Source organism: Syngnathus floridae, chromosome 18 (assembly GCF_059516105.1).
Source record: "Syngnathus floridae isolate MCC-2025c chromosome 18, RoL_Sflo_1.0, whole genome shotgun sequence".
Taxonomy (NCBI): domain Eukaryota; kingdom Metazoa; phylum Chordata; class Actinopteri; order Syngnathiformes; family Syngnathidae; genus Syngnathus; species Syngnathus floridae.
In genome coordinates this window covers 3146027-3164977 of record NC_142430.1, presented here as the reverse complement: position 1 = coordinate 3164977, position 18951 = coordinate 3146027, and the positions used below count along the sequence as shown (strand labels likewise).

The window sequence follows — 18951 nt, the reverse complement described above, 5'->3', positions numbered from 1 at the left end:
TTCTCTTTTTATCTCTCGGAATATCGCTTAAACTGTTTTGCTGATATAGCCATATCTGCACGCAACACTTTGTGCGTTACTTTTTGTTTCTTTTCTTACGAGACGAAGCCACAATCTCCCCCCCCCCCCCCCCCCCTTTAAGAGCTAATCGTCTCACACTGTGGATAGGGCATTTCCAAATAAAAAGAGCGAGGAGTGTAAAACAGATTTTTAGTGTAGTCGGACTGCTGTAAGTCTGGTTGCACTCCTCGCGAGAAAAGACTCAACATTCTGCCTCACTGGTTTTGTCTGCTGATCCGTTTTACTGATTTTGAACCTGACAAAGCATTTGCTGATGCTAAAAACTATAACAGGTGTCAACGTGCCGAAACGCTCAGTGACTTGTCACCAGGACAACGTGTATGGGTAACCAAAGGTATCTGGAACTGTGTTCCAACACCACAACACTCCGAGGTCTTACCTGGTGGATTTACCTCATGGTGTGGTGAGACGCAACCGCCAACACCTAATACCGCTACACACACCTGCACAAGACAGTGATTTGCCACCGCATGAGCAAACACCATTGCCAGCTCCAACGCAGGCACCCACATCACCTGCTGTGGTACCCCATGACTCATCTGCAGAGACTCCTGCTCCCAGAACCAGGTCTGGGAGAGCCGTCATTAAGCCTAATAGGCTTGATTTATAAATGGACACAGATTTGTCAATCAGAAACCCCTAATGTTATTTTTGTTTATGGAATTTTTGGGGTAATTCTATGGGGGAAGTTTTGAGCACATTAAGTTAAAACTGTTTGAGCATTTAAGAATCTAAGAAACAGTAGTTATTGTTTACATTATACTAATAATCACAAAGTTGTTTTTGTTTAGAGTGTTTTTCTGTAAGAGTTAGATAGGAACAGACCTTTCTACACAAGAGGCGGAATTATCCTCCTATTAGCTGCGCCCTGCCATTCGGCGTTTCGCTTCGTTCTCGGCCAGTATTCGGGTACTACGGACTTAGCAAAAGATGTTAGATCATAAGAGGACATTGGTATCAAATGAACAGGAAACAATAGGGTTACCGAAGCGCAAATTCCAGAGCTGTTTAAAGGCAACCTATCATAAAGTTTGTTACTATTACACCAAAACCAAATATCACTACGAGCAATGGGCAAAAAAGGGGCAGTGACATTGGTCATGGACTCACACCATGGAGTAGGTAGGGCGCCGAGCTTCTCACCAGTACCAGGTAATCTAATGCATGTAAAATTACCCTTAGCTACATCGGACGAAAAAAGGGGTTTATATTTTGTCATAGAGGCAACAGGGTAAACCTTATCCCATTTAAAACAATCATGAGTGGGTGAAATGGATGAGTTTAACATTAAAACAACAGCACACTTAGGAACTATATTTGCAGGTATGATTTTCAAAAGAGGTCTTGGACCCATACATGCAATGCAACTGGTGTTAGCCATTTTTGCGGCTTGCTCAGCCATAAGAAGCCAGTTGTTGGTTTGACCGCTTATTCCTGTGGAGGCTACAAAATAGCTGTCTATATCAGTGAGGGGCATACTTGTGATTTTTGCTCCTGCTGACAAGGTGTAATTATTTGTAACGGGACGGTCTGCGATCGACATTGTTTTGTTAATGCAAATAGCAATAGGAAAGTGGGGATCAATTCCAGAGGACCAAGCCCACAGTTGAAAACCCCAACAAGAAGTGTTAAAGTGGCATTTGGAGGACGACTTTGACCATCAGGGAGTGTAAGAGTCAAAAGGAGGCTTGTGCCCTGATTTTTCAAAGTTACTCGTTTACCAAAGAACACAGCCTCTTCACTGGAACCAGAGGGCCAAAAATCTTGCGTTTGTGTGGTGACAAGGGTGCCCCAGTCGGTGCTAACCGGGTGACCAGTTAAATACCACCAATATCCGAGCCATTTATCCCCAGTAGTGGGGTGACTATTTCGAAAACCTTTCAAACTTTTCATTGGTAAAATAATAGAAGAAGATGTATTAGGAGCCACAGTAAACATTAATGAGTTATTGTAAGTCCAAGACAAAAGCCATGGTACGCAAGTTGGAACGCGGACGGTTTCTGGTGTACAAACAACATGATCGAAAGGGGATTTTGTGTTGCGCTTATGTCTAGCAATTTTTTCCCATGAGCCATATTGATTAGAATCAGTGTTGGTAGTTGCCTGAGAGAAGAATGTTCGAGGCTCATGGTACTCTATCCATACGAATAAAATAACCCCCGAAAAAAATATAATGGTAACACAAATCAGCAAAAGCAACCAAAAGCGCATGGTAGACTTTGCGCAGGCTACAGCCCGATTAAAGCACTCACCAAATGACTCTCTAATGCTCATGTTTTTGGATCTCCTCAGAGTCAACACCCTGAGCTTCGGGTTGGTGTCTTGGAAATTGGCTTCTGCTAGCTTTCGTGTCAACCCTGGATCTTGGCACCAGGATCAGGCACTATTACCAGACTTTGCTCACCTTCCGTACTTAGGTTGGGTCTGCGGAGATCACCTTTTTACAATGAGATAAATGAATCCATGTGTTGCGTTCGGCTATTTTCAAAGCATTAGGTGTCGTGAGTAGTACCAAAAAGGGACCTTCCCACTTGGGTGAATGCCAATTCTTCCTCTTGATACTCTTGATCAAAACCCAGTCTCCCGGTACCACTTTGGGGTCTTCCTGCGGAGAAATGGGTTCATCATCAGTGTTATTGGTTGGATTCTTTTGACGTTCCAACATTTTTCTCATGTAATCAGCTAATGTGGCTTCCTCGGGGATCTCCCATGTGTTCTTGAACTGAGGAAGCCTGTAAGGTCTTCCAAACATAGTTTCATAGGGAGTTAGCCCTGTTGTACTTGTAATATTTATGTACATTTTGACCAGGTCTAAGCACTGAGTCCATGGTCGTTTGGTTTCCTCCATACATTTCTTTAATCTGTTTTTTATAGTCGCGTTAGATCTCTCAACAAGGCCAGCTGATTGTGGATGATAAGAACAATGGTTCTTTAAATTTATGTGGAACATTCTCCCAATGTTATGCACTATTTGATTTACAAAGTGTGGACCATTGTCGCTGTAAATTTTTTCTGGAATACCGTACCTTGGAATGATGTCTTTGCATAAGGCTTTTGCCACTGTGAGTGCATCAGCATGTTTGGTAGGAAATGTTTCTACCCATTTAGAAAATGCGTCTATTATGACCAAACAATATTCTTTCCCTTCACATTTATGTAATTGAATATAATCCATATGTATTGTCTGAAACGGATACAATGGAGTCGGGTATTTCCCTCTCTGAGGTCTTAAATTGCCTTGTGGGTTGTGTTTAGCACAGATCAGACAGGCTCTGCAAAATTGTTGTGAGAAAGCTGCAAAGCCGTATGTTGTATAAATAGCTTCAACTTGTTTCACCATACCCCCCGTCGAGACATGGGTGACCCCATGACTCGGAATAGCAGCCCATTTGAACAAGTTACGAGGCAAGATAGGTTTGCCCAAAGGTCACACAAAAAGACCATCAGTGTTTTTAGTTGCACCCTGTTTTTCCCAAGAGAGTCGTTCCTGGGAGGGGCTCTGAGACTGCATGTCAAGCAACACATCAGGGGAGATGTGTGACATCGAATCATGATCAGTGAGAGACGAGAGGACATGGAGCAGGCCTTCTGCAGCGGCTTTAGCGGATTTGTCAGCAAAAGCATTACCAAGAGAAACAGGATCAGATCTTGCAGTGTGAGCAGCACATTTGCAAACAGCCACCGTTAAAGGTAGCTGGACAGCGTCCAAAAGTTAGTAATGTGGAATGGGTGACGGGCTTCCCTGTAGAAGTTATCATGCCACGGTTGCTCCACTGCTGAGCAAAAACGTGCACTGTAGCAAAAGCATACTGACTATCAGTCCAGATAGTGACGGACTTGTTTGCAAACAATTTGCAGGCCCCAGTCAAAGCAATGAGCTCAGCGGCCTGTGCTGACATATAGGATGGCAGTTTAGCAGCCTCCAAGACTTCGTCGGCAGTAACAATGGCATACCCAGTAAGGGTCACTCCAGATTCATTTTTCTTAGAAGACCCATCAACAAAAACCACATCACCATCTGGCAGAGGCGTATCTTTCAAGTCAGGCCGAGCCTTTGCAATCTGTTGGGCAGCATCGACACAATCATGGAATTCACCGTCGTCAGGAAGGGGAATGAGAGTGGCAGGATTGAGTGTCGTGCATCTTTCAACGGTCAGGTGCGGCTGAGACAGCAACGTAGCCATGCAAGAAAGATGACGTGCAGGCGACAGAAAAGTCATATTAGTCTGTAGCAGAAGGGCCGAGACAGCATGAGGAACTTTCAGTGTTAAAGGATGAAACAACACAACACCAGCACTGCTCTCCACAGCCATGGAGGCTCAAAATGTCATCAACATAAAGCAAGATTTGACTTCCCATTGGCGGGACAAATTTAGCCATGCTGGCTGCCATCACCTGTGAGTAAATTGTCGGGCTTTCACAGTACCCTTGTGGTAACCTTGTAAAGGTGTACCTTGAGCCAGCATATGTAAACGCAAACCAAAACTGACTCTCTTTTGCAATAGGAACAGAGAAAAAAGCATTGCTAATGTCAATCACTGTGAAGATTTTCGCATCAGGTGTCAATGAATTCAACAAGGTATGCGGGTCAGGGACACAAGGTGCTCTCTGAATAACAGCATTGTTTACAGCTTGCAAGTCTTGCACCATTCTCCACCCCACAGAAGGGGGTGCCTTCTTTACAGGGAAAATTGGGGTATTGCAAGGAGAATCCGGGCAAGGAACAATGACACCTGCGTTTAATAAATCAGAAATAACAGGTGCTATACCCTGTAAGGCATCAGGTTTTAAAGGATACTGCCTCACACAAGGGCGGTATTCAGTTTTAGGTCTTATGACAACAGGAAGCGCACCTTTCACTAAACCAACGTCAGAAGGACCCGCAGACCAAAGATGACTTGGGACCTCAGCGAGGATGTGCTCGTCATCGGACATCAACACATAATAATTGGCTTTGAACACTCTTTCTAGTCTGTGTCTAAAGTCTTCAAACAACTCATCTTCTTTTTGTTTGGTTCGGCCAATGTCTGTGTAATTTGCTCTACGTTCGAATTTTATTTTTATCCTGCCCAATAGTTGGTCAATTTCTGTTTGTAATGGCACCCCGTTACATTCCAATGGACGGCCCTGGGAATCAAAGGGATTCCAGGTGCCTTTAACGCTTGCCCAATGTTTGGTTAAAGATGCCATGAAAGCCTGTTCTACTTCATCGCCTCTCAAATTATAGGAAGCAATGAGTTGTTTCATGTCGATACAGTATTGATCAACATCTTCAGTGGGCAACGCTATGCCCTCAATTGCTGATTTTATATCAGCTTGGGTCCATGTTCTGTATACTAAAATGGTGGGTCCTCCATCATCATGAGGATTGGCCACTTCAATCATCGGGTATGCGTCAGCCGAGGGGCCCAACTTAGCACGGCTCCGCGTCAACATAGCACGAGTAGAATCACTATACTCAGGAGGATGATCTGTGTTTGGTAATTTGGGGTACAGAGAAGGAAAAATTGGTTCGCTTTGGCGTGCTGCAATCTCCGTCTTTATAATTTGATCATTTTTCTCATCCTCATTCATCGCATTGTCAGCCTCGGCCTTCAAGCGAGCCCGCGCTGACACTGTCTCATCATCTTCTTGCCTGTGCAACAGCAAGTTCTTTTTTATCTTTTCTTCGTCTTCCTTATCTTTCAATTTTCCTCTCATCTGCCCACATTTTCTCTTCTCAGCTTCCAATTCCCATTGTACTATTAGATAATATCCGTCTTTATTCTTCTTTACGCCACATTTAGCATCAATTGATTGCTTTAGGTTATTCAACGAATTCGTTTTCAGCTGACCATCAAATTTGTAATCGGTTATCCATTTGTCAAGATATTTTACATTTTCGGGGTCGACCTCTTCCATCAATTTCCAATCTTTGCATTTCAATTCATGTCGTGGTAGCGGCTTTTGTTTGCTATTTGATTTTCCCATGGTTTATTTTCTAAATTTCGGAGTTGGCAATTCGAATGGCACCTACAGTGTCCTAAAGCCAACTTTATTCACAGGACAGTGGTTAAATATTCGATGTGTGGCGAGTCTCTTTTCACCTTCCCGGAGGAAGCAGAGAGTCCTTGCTTTCATCCACACAAAGCCACTGTTTACAATCCTGTGTTGTTTACATAGAGGAGAGCTCAAATGAGGTCACTTTCAGTCAAACCATACACACACACACACACACACACAATGCGCACTTTTATCGTCTCACAGGCAAGCAGGGGAGTCCACCCTCCCGTGGATTTTAACAAACTCTTTAACCTTCCTATTGTGTAAGAAAAAACTTATTTTGCCTTTTTCTTGAAGTAGATATAAAACCTATCTTTTCATGGATAAGGGAGCCAAACCAGCTAAACAAGAGTTAAGAAAAACACCACAGATGGCAGCAGAAAGCTAACACATTAGGAAGGTTAAGTTAGGAGGCCCCACGACACCTCAGTGGAATTTAACTGCTCCAAATTACCTGTACTTTTTAGAAAACAGAGGAGTCCGCCCTCCCGTGGAATTTAACTGACTTTTACGTCAGGGGACTCCACCATCCCATGCAGAATTTAACTGTTTCTAATTGCACTTGATAGGGTCTAGAATTGTCAAGGTTTTAAGTGACCTCTTGTCACTGCACTTTCATTACTTTTAACAGAATCAAGATCCGTACTCACAGTCTGCTGGGCCTTCTCCTCGGATGATCTCGTCAACCACTCCGGCGTCCAGCCGACTGATCGAGTCAGCCCCGTGAAAAGGGTTTCCTCTATATGCCTTGGCCAAGGACTTGTCCTGGGTCGAAAAGTCAGCTGGAATCCCGAAATAGGTCTATTGAGACCCCGGAACGAGCCCCCAAAAATCTGTCAGGTTCAAAATCAGTAAAAAGGGTCAGCAGACAAAACCAGTGAGGCAGAATGTTGAGTCTTTTCTCGCGAGGAGTGCAACCAGACTTACAGCAGTCCGACTACACTAAAAATCTGTTTTACACTCCTCGCTCTTTTTATTTGGAAATGCCCTACCTACAGTGTGAGACGATTAGCCCTTAAGGGGGGGGGGGAAGAGATTGTGGCTTCGTCTCGTAAGAAAAGAAACAAAAAGTAACGCACAAAGTGTTGCGTGCAGATATGGCTATATCAGCAAAACAGTTTAAGCGATATTCCGAGAGATAAAAAGAGAAAGTGACGTTCTTTAAGGAAGATCAGAAGGTTCATGACGCATCGTTTGACGTGTTGTTTTCACGATCTGTTCTGGTGGACGCTGAGCTGTCAGCAGCATCTTGTTTGACACAACCGTCATCTCGCCCCTGACCCAGCCGTAATCCTTCTGTTCTGTTGTACAAGATAAGAATAAGCAAGGCAAAGCAGCAAGCATACTGAACAGTAACATTGTGAATAAGTACTCATTAGAGAACGCATGATAACATATATATACAATTTTTCTAACATGCTTTCTCCTTCTCCTTCCGGGTGAACATGACCCTGTCGGGCAGTGTAGGGTCCAGCTGATAGGGAGTTGCGCTGCACTGTACCCAGTCTGCAGAAGTGTGGCTCTATAAGAGAGTAGAGCAAGGTAAGGGTCCCCTGCTTTTTTCATGAGGTTTTTCACAGTCTGGACTGCCATTTCTGCTTCACCATTACTTTGTGGAAATCCTGGGATGGTTGTGATGTGCGCGAACCCGTATGAGGTCACAAAGGAGGTGAAGACTTGTCCAGAAAATTGTGGCCCGTGAGCCGACATCAGGATCTCTGGGATGCCATGGTGAGCAAAGATTGATTTAAGATGAATGATGTTAGTGGACCTGGTGTGAGATAACTCTGCAATCTCCACGTACCTGGAGAAGTAATCAACAACAAGCAGGTACTTTCCAAGACAAACAGGTCTGCCCCCAACTTTTACCATGGTCTTTCAGGGCACCCTGATGGCATGAGTGGCTCTGTAGGGTTGTGTTGCTCCTGTATGCATGTCCTGCAGTTCAGTACCATTTCGTTCACTTGCTGGCTGAGTCCCGGCCACCACACAGACTGACGTGCACGTGCTTTACATTTCACGACACCCAAGTGTCCTACATGTAATTTGACTAGCACGTCGCGCCTCACTGCAGAAGCTATTACAAGTCGGATGTCTTTTAGCAGTAAGCCATCTTTCACTGTTAATGTGGCTAGCTTCGGACAGTAGTTTTTCAGCACTGGTTCCAATTTGCATGTGCTGGTCATCCTTCCGTGCACATGGTCATGACACGTGAGCAGACACTGTCGGCTTTCAACTGCTCTTTCAGGTTTTCAGTATATGATGAGCTGACAGGTAGACTTTTAATGACACAGTCCACATATATGTTTGTGCTTTCCATCAGCTCTTGGTCCTCAGCGGACATGCGTGACTTTACAGGTGCGCGTGACAGTGTGTCTGCTGTCCAAAGCGACTTTCCTGGTATGTGCACGATGGAGTATGAGTAGCGCATCAGTCTCATCCTGAAACGCTGGATTCTCTGTGGCAAAAGATCCAGTGTGTGGGCTCCGAGCAGGCTGAGAAGGGGTTCATAGTCGGTCTCCAGGCAAAACTCCTTTCCGATGAGGAAATCCCGAAACCATTCACAGGCCCATGTGAGGCCCAGAGCCTCCTTCTCCACCTGTGCATATCGTTGCTCAGTTGGAGTGAGTGACCGTGATGCGAAAGCCACAGGCTTCCAGTCTCCCCCCCATTTCCGGAGAAGAACGCCCCCCAAACCATACGATGATGCATCAGCAGATACTTTGGTGTCTCTGCAAAGGAGGCGAGGATAGAGCCTTCTTTAGCGCTTCAAATGCTGCTGCCTGGTCCATTCCCCAGACCCAACAGTTTTTCTTTGAGAGAAGGTCACGGAGCGGTTTATCTTTTTCAGCTAGCTGGTTAACTCCTTAATTCACTCACACTTGTGGGCTCTGTTATGTCTGTGATGGCCTCTGTCTTTCTTGGGTCAGGGTGGATGCCTGCAGCTGTGATGATATGGCCCAGGAAAACTGCTTCGCTCTTGGAGAGTTTTCACTTGTCCACATTCAATGTGATGCCTGATTTTTTCCAGTCTTTGTAGCACGGCATAAAGTCGAGTGTTGTGCCCTTCCTGGTCCCACCCCCACACCAACAGATCATTGATCTGACAAACCACACCATTGAGCCCCTCTGTGATCTCCGCCATCGTGAACTAGAAATGTTCGGGCGCAGAGGCGATGCCAAATGGAAGGCGGTTAAAGTGGAACCGTCCGAAGGGTTTTATGAATGTAGTGTACTTGGCTGACTCCTCCGTTAATGGAATCTGCCAAAAGCTCATGTTGGCCTCCAACTTGCTGAACAGCTTCGCTCCAGCAAGCGTTCCTAGGCTTTTTTCCACAGATGGAAGGATGTACTTTTCACGGCACACATACACATTCAAGCCGGTTAAATCCACACACTACTGCACCTTTTTTCTGTCCTTTTTGGGCACGACCACCATGGCATCACACCAATCAGTTGGCTCCTACACCCGGCTGATGATGCCCAGAGCTTCCATGCGCTGGAGCTCTCTCTTGACTTAACCCTCCAGAGGTAGTGGAATCCTCCTGGGGGTTTTCACTGAATAGGGCACGGCATCTGGCTTGAGCTTTATAGTGTATGTTTGTTGTAGCTTACCCAGAGCGCTGCACAACTTGGGGTAACTTGCCTTGAGGGTCTTCATGTCTATGCTGTCGACTCGGATGAGCAAGCCAAGGGCTTTAATGGCTGGCAACCCAAGCAATGGCGTGCTCATGTTTTTAACAACATAAACCTTCTCCATTGTCTGCTTGGCTCCCTTCCTCAGCTGCAGTCTGGTGAACCAGTGGAATTCGTCCTGGACTAAACAAGGGCTTTTCTGGCTTTTTGAGAACAGGCTGCTGTGTGTTGGAAAAGATGTTACTAAACTCAGTCTGTGATACAGCAGTAACATCCGCACCAGTATCAAGTTTGAAGGTGACATTTTTATCCATTATGGTTACCGTATTTGCCGGTGTATAAGTCGACTCGGTGTATAAGTCGACCCCCTAAAATTGGACGGAAATTTACGATTTTATGATATATCCTTCGTATAAGTCGAGCTCAATTGTTGCATTATATTAAACTTCAAAATTCAATCAGAAATATGCGAAATTTATTGATGAAATGTGTTCAAATTCGCGAGTTTGTAGCGAGCGATCTATACGCCATTTTAAATATTATTTACTTCATGACCCTGTGATATTACGCGCCGAGAGAGACTAACAACAATGAACACTCTTAGAAACTGGTTTATTTTTAGTTAAGAAACAACAAATCATAATTATAAAGTGATTGCCGGTACATAGAGTTCAAAATTCGTCTTCATCGTCGCTATTTCCGAAAAGCTCGTTCCATTCGTTTTCATTTAGTTTGTCGTCATAAAAGGCATCTTCTTGGTCTTCTCTAGCCTCCTCTTCCCAGATAAGGTCGTCTTCTGTCCCATCGAGAGTGTTAGAGATTTGCTCACTCAAACAATATTTTGCAAGAACCACACGGGAGACAAGCAAGTCCTTTTAGACACCTGCAGGTGGAGAGTTCACTCTTTCAAGGAATGAAGTCTGGCCTCCTTCCTGCAAGTGGATATTTATTAAGAGAAACAGAGTGGGGGTATGGGTAGGCTGGCTAAAGCCCTTGTCCTCTAGTCTAAACATGTCAGGGGATGTTTTACGACCTTGTGATAAGGAGGACAAGGTAAAGTATTTATTACCTGTTGCATTCCAACATAATCCTACGATAAAGATAACCTGGAAAACCCTAACAGAGAGCGTTTGGCGAATATTTTCTAAGTGCCAACGGCTCTTGCGCGATAAAGAGTCCGCCTCGGCTGGTTCCCCATGTCGGCCAGAACAAGTGAAAATTCGGCCTCTTCCCCTGGAAGTCTGGCCAAGTTTGGCAAATATTTTCTAAGTGCCAACGACTCAACCGCCGTAAAGTGTCCGCCTCGGCTGGTTCCCCATGTCGGCCACCACAAGTGAAAATTCGGCCTCTTCCCCTGGAAGTCTGGCCAAGTTTGGCAAATATTTTCAAAGTGCGAACGACTCAACCGCCGTAAAGTGTCCGCCTCGGCTGGTTCCCCGTGTTGGCCACCACAAGTGAAAATTCGGCCTCTTCCCCTGGAAGTCCGGCCAAGTTTGGCAAATATTTTCTAAGTGCCAACAACTCAACCGCCGTAAAGTGTCCGCCTCGGCTGGTTCCCCGTGTCGGCCACCACAAGTGAAAATTCGGCCTCTTCCCCTGGAAGTCCGGCCAAGTTTGGCGAATATTTTCTAAGTCCCAACGACTCAAACGAGGCGGCTGGTAGCCGAACACACATCGGAATGGGGGCATGCCTGTGGCCGAGCTGAGAAGCAAGTTGTGGGCATATTCCACCCAGGGGAGTTGTTGGGCCCAACCACACTGATTGTTAGGGGACATGTAGCGGAGAGACTTATCCAGCTCCTGGTTGGGAACAAAAAGGCGGTCATCAGAACAAGCGCTCGGGCCGGGCTGACCTCTGACACATTCATCGATGTCCCAAGAGACTGTCGCGACTATCACGGATTCAAAGAGAATGGTTTGAGAATGGTTCCCAAGTGTGCTCCTCTTCCTGTGCCAGTCTTGAAAGCACGTCCGCTTCGGTGTTATGGGATCCCGGTCCATCCATCCATCCATCCATCCATCCATCCATCCATCCATCCATCCATCCATCCATCCATCCATCCATCCATCCATCCATCCATCTTCTTCTGCTTATCCAGGGTCGGGTCGCGGGGGCAGCAGCTTTAGGAGGGACTCCCAGACTTCCCTCTCCCCAGCCACTTCATCCAGCTCATCCCGGGGGATCCCAAGGCGTTCCCAGGCCAGCTGAGAGACATAGTCTCTCCAGCGCGTCCTGGGTCGTCCCCGGGGTCTCCTACCGGTGGGACATGCCCGGAACACCTCCCCAGGGAGGCGTCCAGGAGGCATCCTGATAAGATGCCCGAGCCACCTCATCTGGCTTCTCTCAACGTGGAGGAGTAGCGACTCTACTCCGAGTCTCTCCCGGATGACCGAGCTTCTCACCCTATCTCTAAGGGAGAGCCCGGACATCCTGCGGAGAAAACTCATTTCGGCCGCTTGTATCCGGGATCTCGTTCTTTCGGTCACGACCCATAGCTCGTGACCATAGATGAGGGTAGGAGCGTAAATCGACCGGTAAATTGAGAGCTTTGCCTTTTGGCTCAGCTCTCTCTTCACCACAACGGACCGGTACAGGGTCCGCATTACTGCCGACGCTGCACCGATCCGCCAGTCAATCTCGCGCTCCATCCTCCCCTCACTCGTGAAAAAGACTCCAAGATACTTGAACTCCTCCACTTGGGACAGGATCACATCCCCGATCCGGAGAGGGCATTCCACCCTTTTCCGATCGAGGACCATGGACTCGGATTTGGAGGTGCTGACCCTCATCCCGACCGCTTCACACTCAGCTGCGAACCGTTCCAGCGAGAGCTGGAGATCACGGCCTGAAGAAGCCAACAGCACCACATCATCTGCAGAAAGCAGAGACGCGATGCTGAGGTCCCCAAACCGGACCCCCCTCAACGCCTCGGCTGCGCCTAGAAATTCTGTCCATAAAAATTATGAATAGAATCGGTGACAAAGGGCAGCCTTGGCGGAGTCCAACCCTCACTGGGAACGAATCCGACTTACTGCCGAAAATGCGGACCAGACTCTGGCATCGGTTTTACAGGGACCGAACCGCCCTTATCAGTTGGCTCGGCACCCCGTACTCCCGAAGCACCCTCCACAGAACCTCCCGAGGGATACGGTCAAACGCCTTCTCCAAGTCCACAAAACACATGTGGACTGGTTGGGCGAACTCCCTTGCACCCTCGAGGATCCTGCCGAGGGTTTAGAGCTGGTCCACTGTTCCACGGCCAGGACGAAAGCCACACTGCTCCTCCTGAATCCGAGGTTCAACCTCCCGACGGACCCTCCTCTCCAGCACCCCTGAATAGACCTTACCAGGGAGGCTGAGGAGTGTGATTCCCCTGTAATTGGAACACACCCTCCGGTCCCCCTTCTTAAAGAGGGGAACCACCACCCACGTCTGCCAATCCAGAGGCACTGTCCCCGATGTCCACGCAACGTTGTAGAGGCGTGTCAGCCATGACACCCCCACAACATCCAGAGCCATTAAGAACTCCGGGCGGATCTCATCCACCCCCGGGGCCTTGCCACCGAGGAGTTTTTTTAACTACCTCAGTGACTTCGACCCCAGAGATTGGAGAATCCGCCTCAGAGTCTCCAGGCCCTGCTTCCTCAATGGAAGGCGTGTAGGTGGAATTGAGGAGGTCTTCGAAGTATTCTCCCCACCGACTCACAACGTCCCGAGTCGAGGTCAGCAGCACGCCATCCCCACTGTAAACAGTGTTTACGTTGCACTGCTTCCCCCTCCTGAGACGCCGGATGGTGGACCAGAATTTCCTCGAAGCCTTCCGAAAGTCTTTCTCCATGGCCTCACCAAACTCTTCCCACGCCCGGGTTGTTGCCTCAGCAACCGCCGAAGCCGTGTTCCGCTTGGCCATCCGGTACCTGTCAGCTGCCTTCGGAGTCCCGCAGGCCAAAACGGCCCGATAGGACTCCTTCTTCAGATTGACGGCATCCCTTACCGCCGGTGTCCACCAGCGGGTTGGGGGATTGCCGCCACGACAGGCACCAACGACCTTACGGCCACAGCTCCGGTCGGCCGCCTCAACAATGGAGGCGCGGAACATGGTCCACTCAGACTCAATGTCCCCCGCCTCCCCCGGGACGTGGGAAAAGCTCTGCAGGAGGTGGGAGTTGAAGCTTTTCCTGACGAGAGATTCTGCGAGACGTTCCCAGCAGACCCTCACAGAGCGTTTAGGTCTGCCAGGTCGGACCGGCATCTTCCCCCACAATCGGAGCCAACCCACCACCAGGTGGTGATCAGTTGACAGCTCCGCCCCTCTCTTCACCCGAGTGTACAAAACATGCGGCCGCAAATCCGATGACACGACTACAAAGCCGATCATCGAACTGCGGCCTAGGGTGTCCTGGTGCCAAGTGCACACATGAACACCCTTATGCTTGAACATGGTGTTCATTATTGAAAATCCGTGTCGAGCACAGAAGTCCAACAATAGAACAGGGTTCAGATCGGGGGGGCCGTTCCTCCCAATCACGCCCTTCCAGGTCTTACTATCATTGCCCACGTGAGCATTGAAGTCACCCAGCAGAACGATGGAGTCCCCAGAAGGAGCGCTCTCCAGCACTTCCTCCAGGGACCCCAAGAAGGGTGGGTACTCAGAGCTGCCGTTTGGTGCATAGACACAAACAACAGTCAGGACCCGTCCCCCCACCTTAAGGCGGAGGGAGGCTACCCTCTCGTTCACCGGGGTGAACCCCAATGTGCAGGCGCCCAGCCGGGGGGCAATAAGTATACCCACACCTGCTCGACGCCTCTCACCGTGGGCAACTCCAGAGTGGAAGAGAGTCCAGCCCCTCTCGAGAGGGCTTGTACCGGAACCCAAACTGTGCGTGGAGGCTAGTCCGACTATATCTAGTTGGAATTTTTCTGCCTTGCACACCAGCTCGGGCTCCTTTCCAGCCAGAGAGGTGACATTCCATGTCCCAAGAGCCAGCTTCTGCAGCCGGGGATCAGACCGCCAAGGTCCCTGCCTTTGGCTGCCGCCCAGCTCACATTGCACCCGACCCCTTTGGCCCCTCCCACAGGTGGTGAGCCCATGGGAAGGGGGACCCACGTTTCCTTTTTGGGCTATGCCCGGCCGGGCCCCATGGGCGAAGGCCCGGCCACTCGCCTTCGAGCCCCGCCTCCTGGCCTGGCTCCAGAGGGAGGCCCCGGTGACCCGCGTCCGGGCGAGGGAAAACTAAGTCCATTTATTTCAATCATCATAAGGGGCTTCTGTGAGCCGTGCTTTGTCTGGCCCCTCACCTAGGACCCGTTTGCCATGGGTGACCCTACCAGGGGTATGAAGCCCCCTACAACATGGCTCCTAGGATCATAGGGACACGCAAACCCCTCCACCACGATAAGGTGACGACTCACGGAGGGTCTCGGTCTGTAAGACAACATAAAATTAAAGCACCCAAAGAATAGAGCTCACCTTGCCTGGCGGGAGTTCAGCCTCTTAGCCAATTGTAAGTATTCTAGATTGCGATGGTCGGTCAACACGATGAGTGGGGTGGCAGTGCTCTCCAGCCAGTGCCACCACTCTTCCAGGGCTAGCTTGACAGCGAAGAGCACGAGGTTGCCAATGTCAAGACGCGGTTAGCAGACGCAAGAAGAAAGTGCAAAGATGCTTGTCGTCCGGCCTGGAGCATTGTGAGAGGACGGCCCCTACCCCCATATCCGACACGTATCGGGCATCCGGAGAATGGGGGCGGAGGTGCAGATGAGGGCGGTGAGTGGTAAGGCGATCGAGCTGTAGTTCCGGATGAATTTCCTGTCGAATTTGGCAAAGCAGAAGAATTGTTGTAGTTACTTGCAGGTGGTAAGAAGGAGGTGACCGCCAACACTTTTGCCGGGTTCATTTGGAAGCATCCCTCAGCGATAATGTAGCCGAGGGAAGATATTGATTTTGTATGGAATTCACATTTCTCCACTTTGATGATCAAGAAATTCTCGAGGAGGCGGCGGAGGACGGACTTTACGTGGATGATGTGTGTTAGAGTGGTACTCACTCTAACTTATTTTTGCAAGAACCACACGGGAGACAGTATGCCCTTTCAAACACCTGCAAGTGGAGACTCATTCGTCGCTGTGCATACAGCGATGATCGAATGAGGTCTGACTCAGGCCTCTTGCAAGAGCATTTTTATTGGGAGAAACAGGGTGGGGGTGAGAGTGGACAGGAAGGGGTCGAAGCCCTGACCTCTGAAGACAGGACAAGCTAGGTTATTTATTACAGGTTACATTCCAACATAAGCAAAGGATCAAACTAATCTAGCTAGGTTATTTATTACAGGTTACATTCCAACATAATCATAGGATCAAACTAATCTATCAACCCTAACAATGTGTTCCGACAGAGTACGGAAGAAAATAAGGATGTCGTCGAGGTAGACAAATATGAAGCGGTTGAGCATACCTTGGAGGATGTTGTTAACGAGTGCCTGGAAGACAGCGAGCGTGTTAGTGAGACCGAAAGGCGGTGTTGAAAGACATCTTCCATTCATACCCCTCTCTGATGCAGACCAGATAAAGGCATTCTCAGTTCCAATTTTATAAAACATGTGGAGCCTTTGAGGAGCTTGAAGACCAAGGACAGGAGGACAGGACATGTCAATTTCTAGGACTCTTCCAATGTACGCAGCCACCCAACAGCGTTAGGTTGAAGCGCTAGGCTGGATTGGCTTGGGGGTGGTTCGGGGAAGTGCGAGAATGATGTATACCACAGTAGCCTTGGACCTTGTGGAAGAGGTTGTTTTTGAACTTTTTTTCCCTGGTCATGATGTATCTTGTATGGGAAACCAAAACACATAATGAAGTCATCAAAAATCATCTTTGCTGCAGACTTTCCTGACTTGTCTCTTGTTGCGTACACCTAAGCATATTTAGTGAGATTATCCATTACTATAAAAATATGTTCCTCTCTTCCAATACACTTGTACAAATGCAGGTAGTCAATGCAGATCATCTCAAAAGGTGCAGAAGTCTCAATGCTCTGATAAGTGTTCTAGTTACCCAGTTTGGTTTCTTCCTTTTTATGCAACGGCATACTTGGGTACAATAGTGCTCCATCTCTTGTCTCATTTTAGGCCAGAAGAAGTGCGCTCAAGCTAGATCATACGATCTGCGCCCAGGTGTCCCATCTCCTCATGTAGGTGCTTGTAGACAATGGGTTTTAGAGAATCGGGGACCACTAATTATGACCTCACTTTGGTCTCTCTTTTGAGAACACCTCCATCAATCTAGGACCACTCCCAAGGAAGGTAGGTGTCTGACTGGTTCGCTCTCTGCCATCTTGTCTTTACGCTTTTAGCGAGAAAATGTTACTTTCAAGGCTAACAATCGGTTTATGGCGACATCTTTATTTTGGGCATCTTTGGATTTTTCTCCCCTCCTTGAGTCGTCACCTTATCGTAGTGAGGGGTTTGCGTGTCCCTATGATCCTTGAAGACATGTTGTCTGGGGCTTCATGCCCCTGGTAGGGTCACCCATGGCAAAAGGGTCCTAGGTGAGGGGCCAGACAAACCACGGCTCAAAAGACCCCTTATGAAGAATACAAGATATGGACTTAATTTTCCCTTGCCCAGACGCGGGTCACCGGGGCCCCCCTCTGGAGCCAGGCCTGGAGGCGGGGCTCGAAGGCAAGCATCTGATGGTCGAGCCTTTACCCATGGGGCCCCTGGCCGGGCACAGCCCAAAAAGGGAACGTGGGTCCCCCTTCCCATGGGCTCACCCCTGTGGGAGGGGCCAAAGGGGTTGGGTGCGTAGTGAGCTGGGTGGCGGCCAAGGGCGGGAACCTTGGCGGTCCAATCCCCAGCTGCAGAAGCTGCCTCTTGGGACATGGAATGTCACCTCTCTGGCTGGAAAGGAGCCCGAGCTGGTGTGTGAGGCAGAAAAATTCCGACTCGACATAGTCGGACTTGCCTCCACACACAGTTTGGGTTCTGGTACAAGCCCTCTCGAGAGGGGCTGGACTCTCCTCCACTCTGGAGTTGCCCACGGTGAGAGGGGTCGAGCAGGTGTGGGCCTACTTATTGCCCCCCGGCTGGGGAGCACATTGGGGTTCACCCCGGTAAACGATAGGGTAGCCTCTCTCCGCCTTCGGCTGGGGGGAAGGGTCCTGACTGTTGTTTGTGCCTCTTCACCGAACAGCAGCTCAGAGTACCCACCATTTTTGGGGTCCTTAGAGGAAGTGCTGGAGAGCGCTCCTTCTGGGGACTCCATCATTCTACAGGGTGACTTCAATGACAGTGAGACCTATAAGGGCATGATTGGGAGGAGAGGCCCCCCCACCTGATCTGAACCCGAGCGGTGTTCTATTGTTGGACTTATATTTGGTTATTTTGTCACTTTAAAAAATAGACTATTGGGACAATATTTGTTTTATAATAGTGTGTATTTGCATGACAGTTTTGTAATTAAAAAATGTCCGAAAAAACTATTGGCACCCGGGCCACTTCACTTTATCAAACCTGGCCCTCCTTGCAAAATGTTTGGTTACCCCTGTTCTAAGAGGACGGGTGTTTTTTCAACTGTTGTGCAGCTCAGTGATATTTTGATATTTCATAGCCATCATTTGCATCATGTTTCTGTTAAACTCTACTGAATACCAATCCTGTATTTTGACCGATACACCATCAGGTGTAGTAGGCCCACTGTATATAACTTAAAGATCCTGCCAAATACTAGCCTCCCCAACAGTAACCATTATGTGAATGTCATTTGTTCAACAGGAAGCAGTCTAACTGAAGCCAGGGGTTACAAGGAGATCACCAGCGACTTTCTATGCACCCAACGCTCTTCAGCCAACTGTACAGTAGTTTGACTTCTGACTCCAATAATAAGAAATATGAGTAATTTTCAGTGTGGATGAAAAATGCAAAAATGTGCAAAATGTATCAATCCTGTACAATTGAATTCAATATTGCTCAGAAATAGCTTTACGTTACCGACATGAGTGACGGTTGTGCTAGCAACTGAGACTTACATGAGCCTCTATGATTTATGGCGCTGCCTCCGAGTATGCATTAAGTATTGCGTTATGTTTCAGTTAGAACAGTTACACACGCAAATGCACCACAAGCATTTGTATTCTAAAATGTATTTTACAGTATTTGTGAATTTCTAATAACCTCAGGCTGAAGAAAATCCCCAAA

General features: G+C 48.2%; 1 protein-coding gene across 1 annotated transcript in view; it reads left to right on the top strand.

The window, feature by feature from the left end:
* Positions 1 to 18646, top strand: part of LOC148382177 (uncharacterized) — a 45543-nt gene extending 26897 nt beyond the window's left edge. The window contains exon 5 of the mRNA XM_088360665.1: positions 18529 to 18646. Within this exon, the coding sequence (XP_088216791.1) occupies positions 18529 to 18620 (92 nt within the window). The 3' untranslated portion in view covers positions 18621 to 18646. The remainder of the gene's footprint in view (positions 1 to 18528) is intronic.
* The last annotated feature ends 305 nt before the right edge of the window (positions 18647 to 18951 follow it).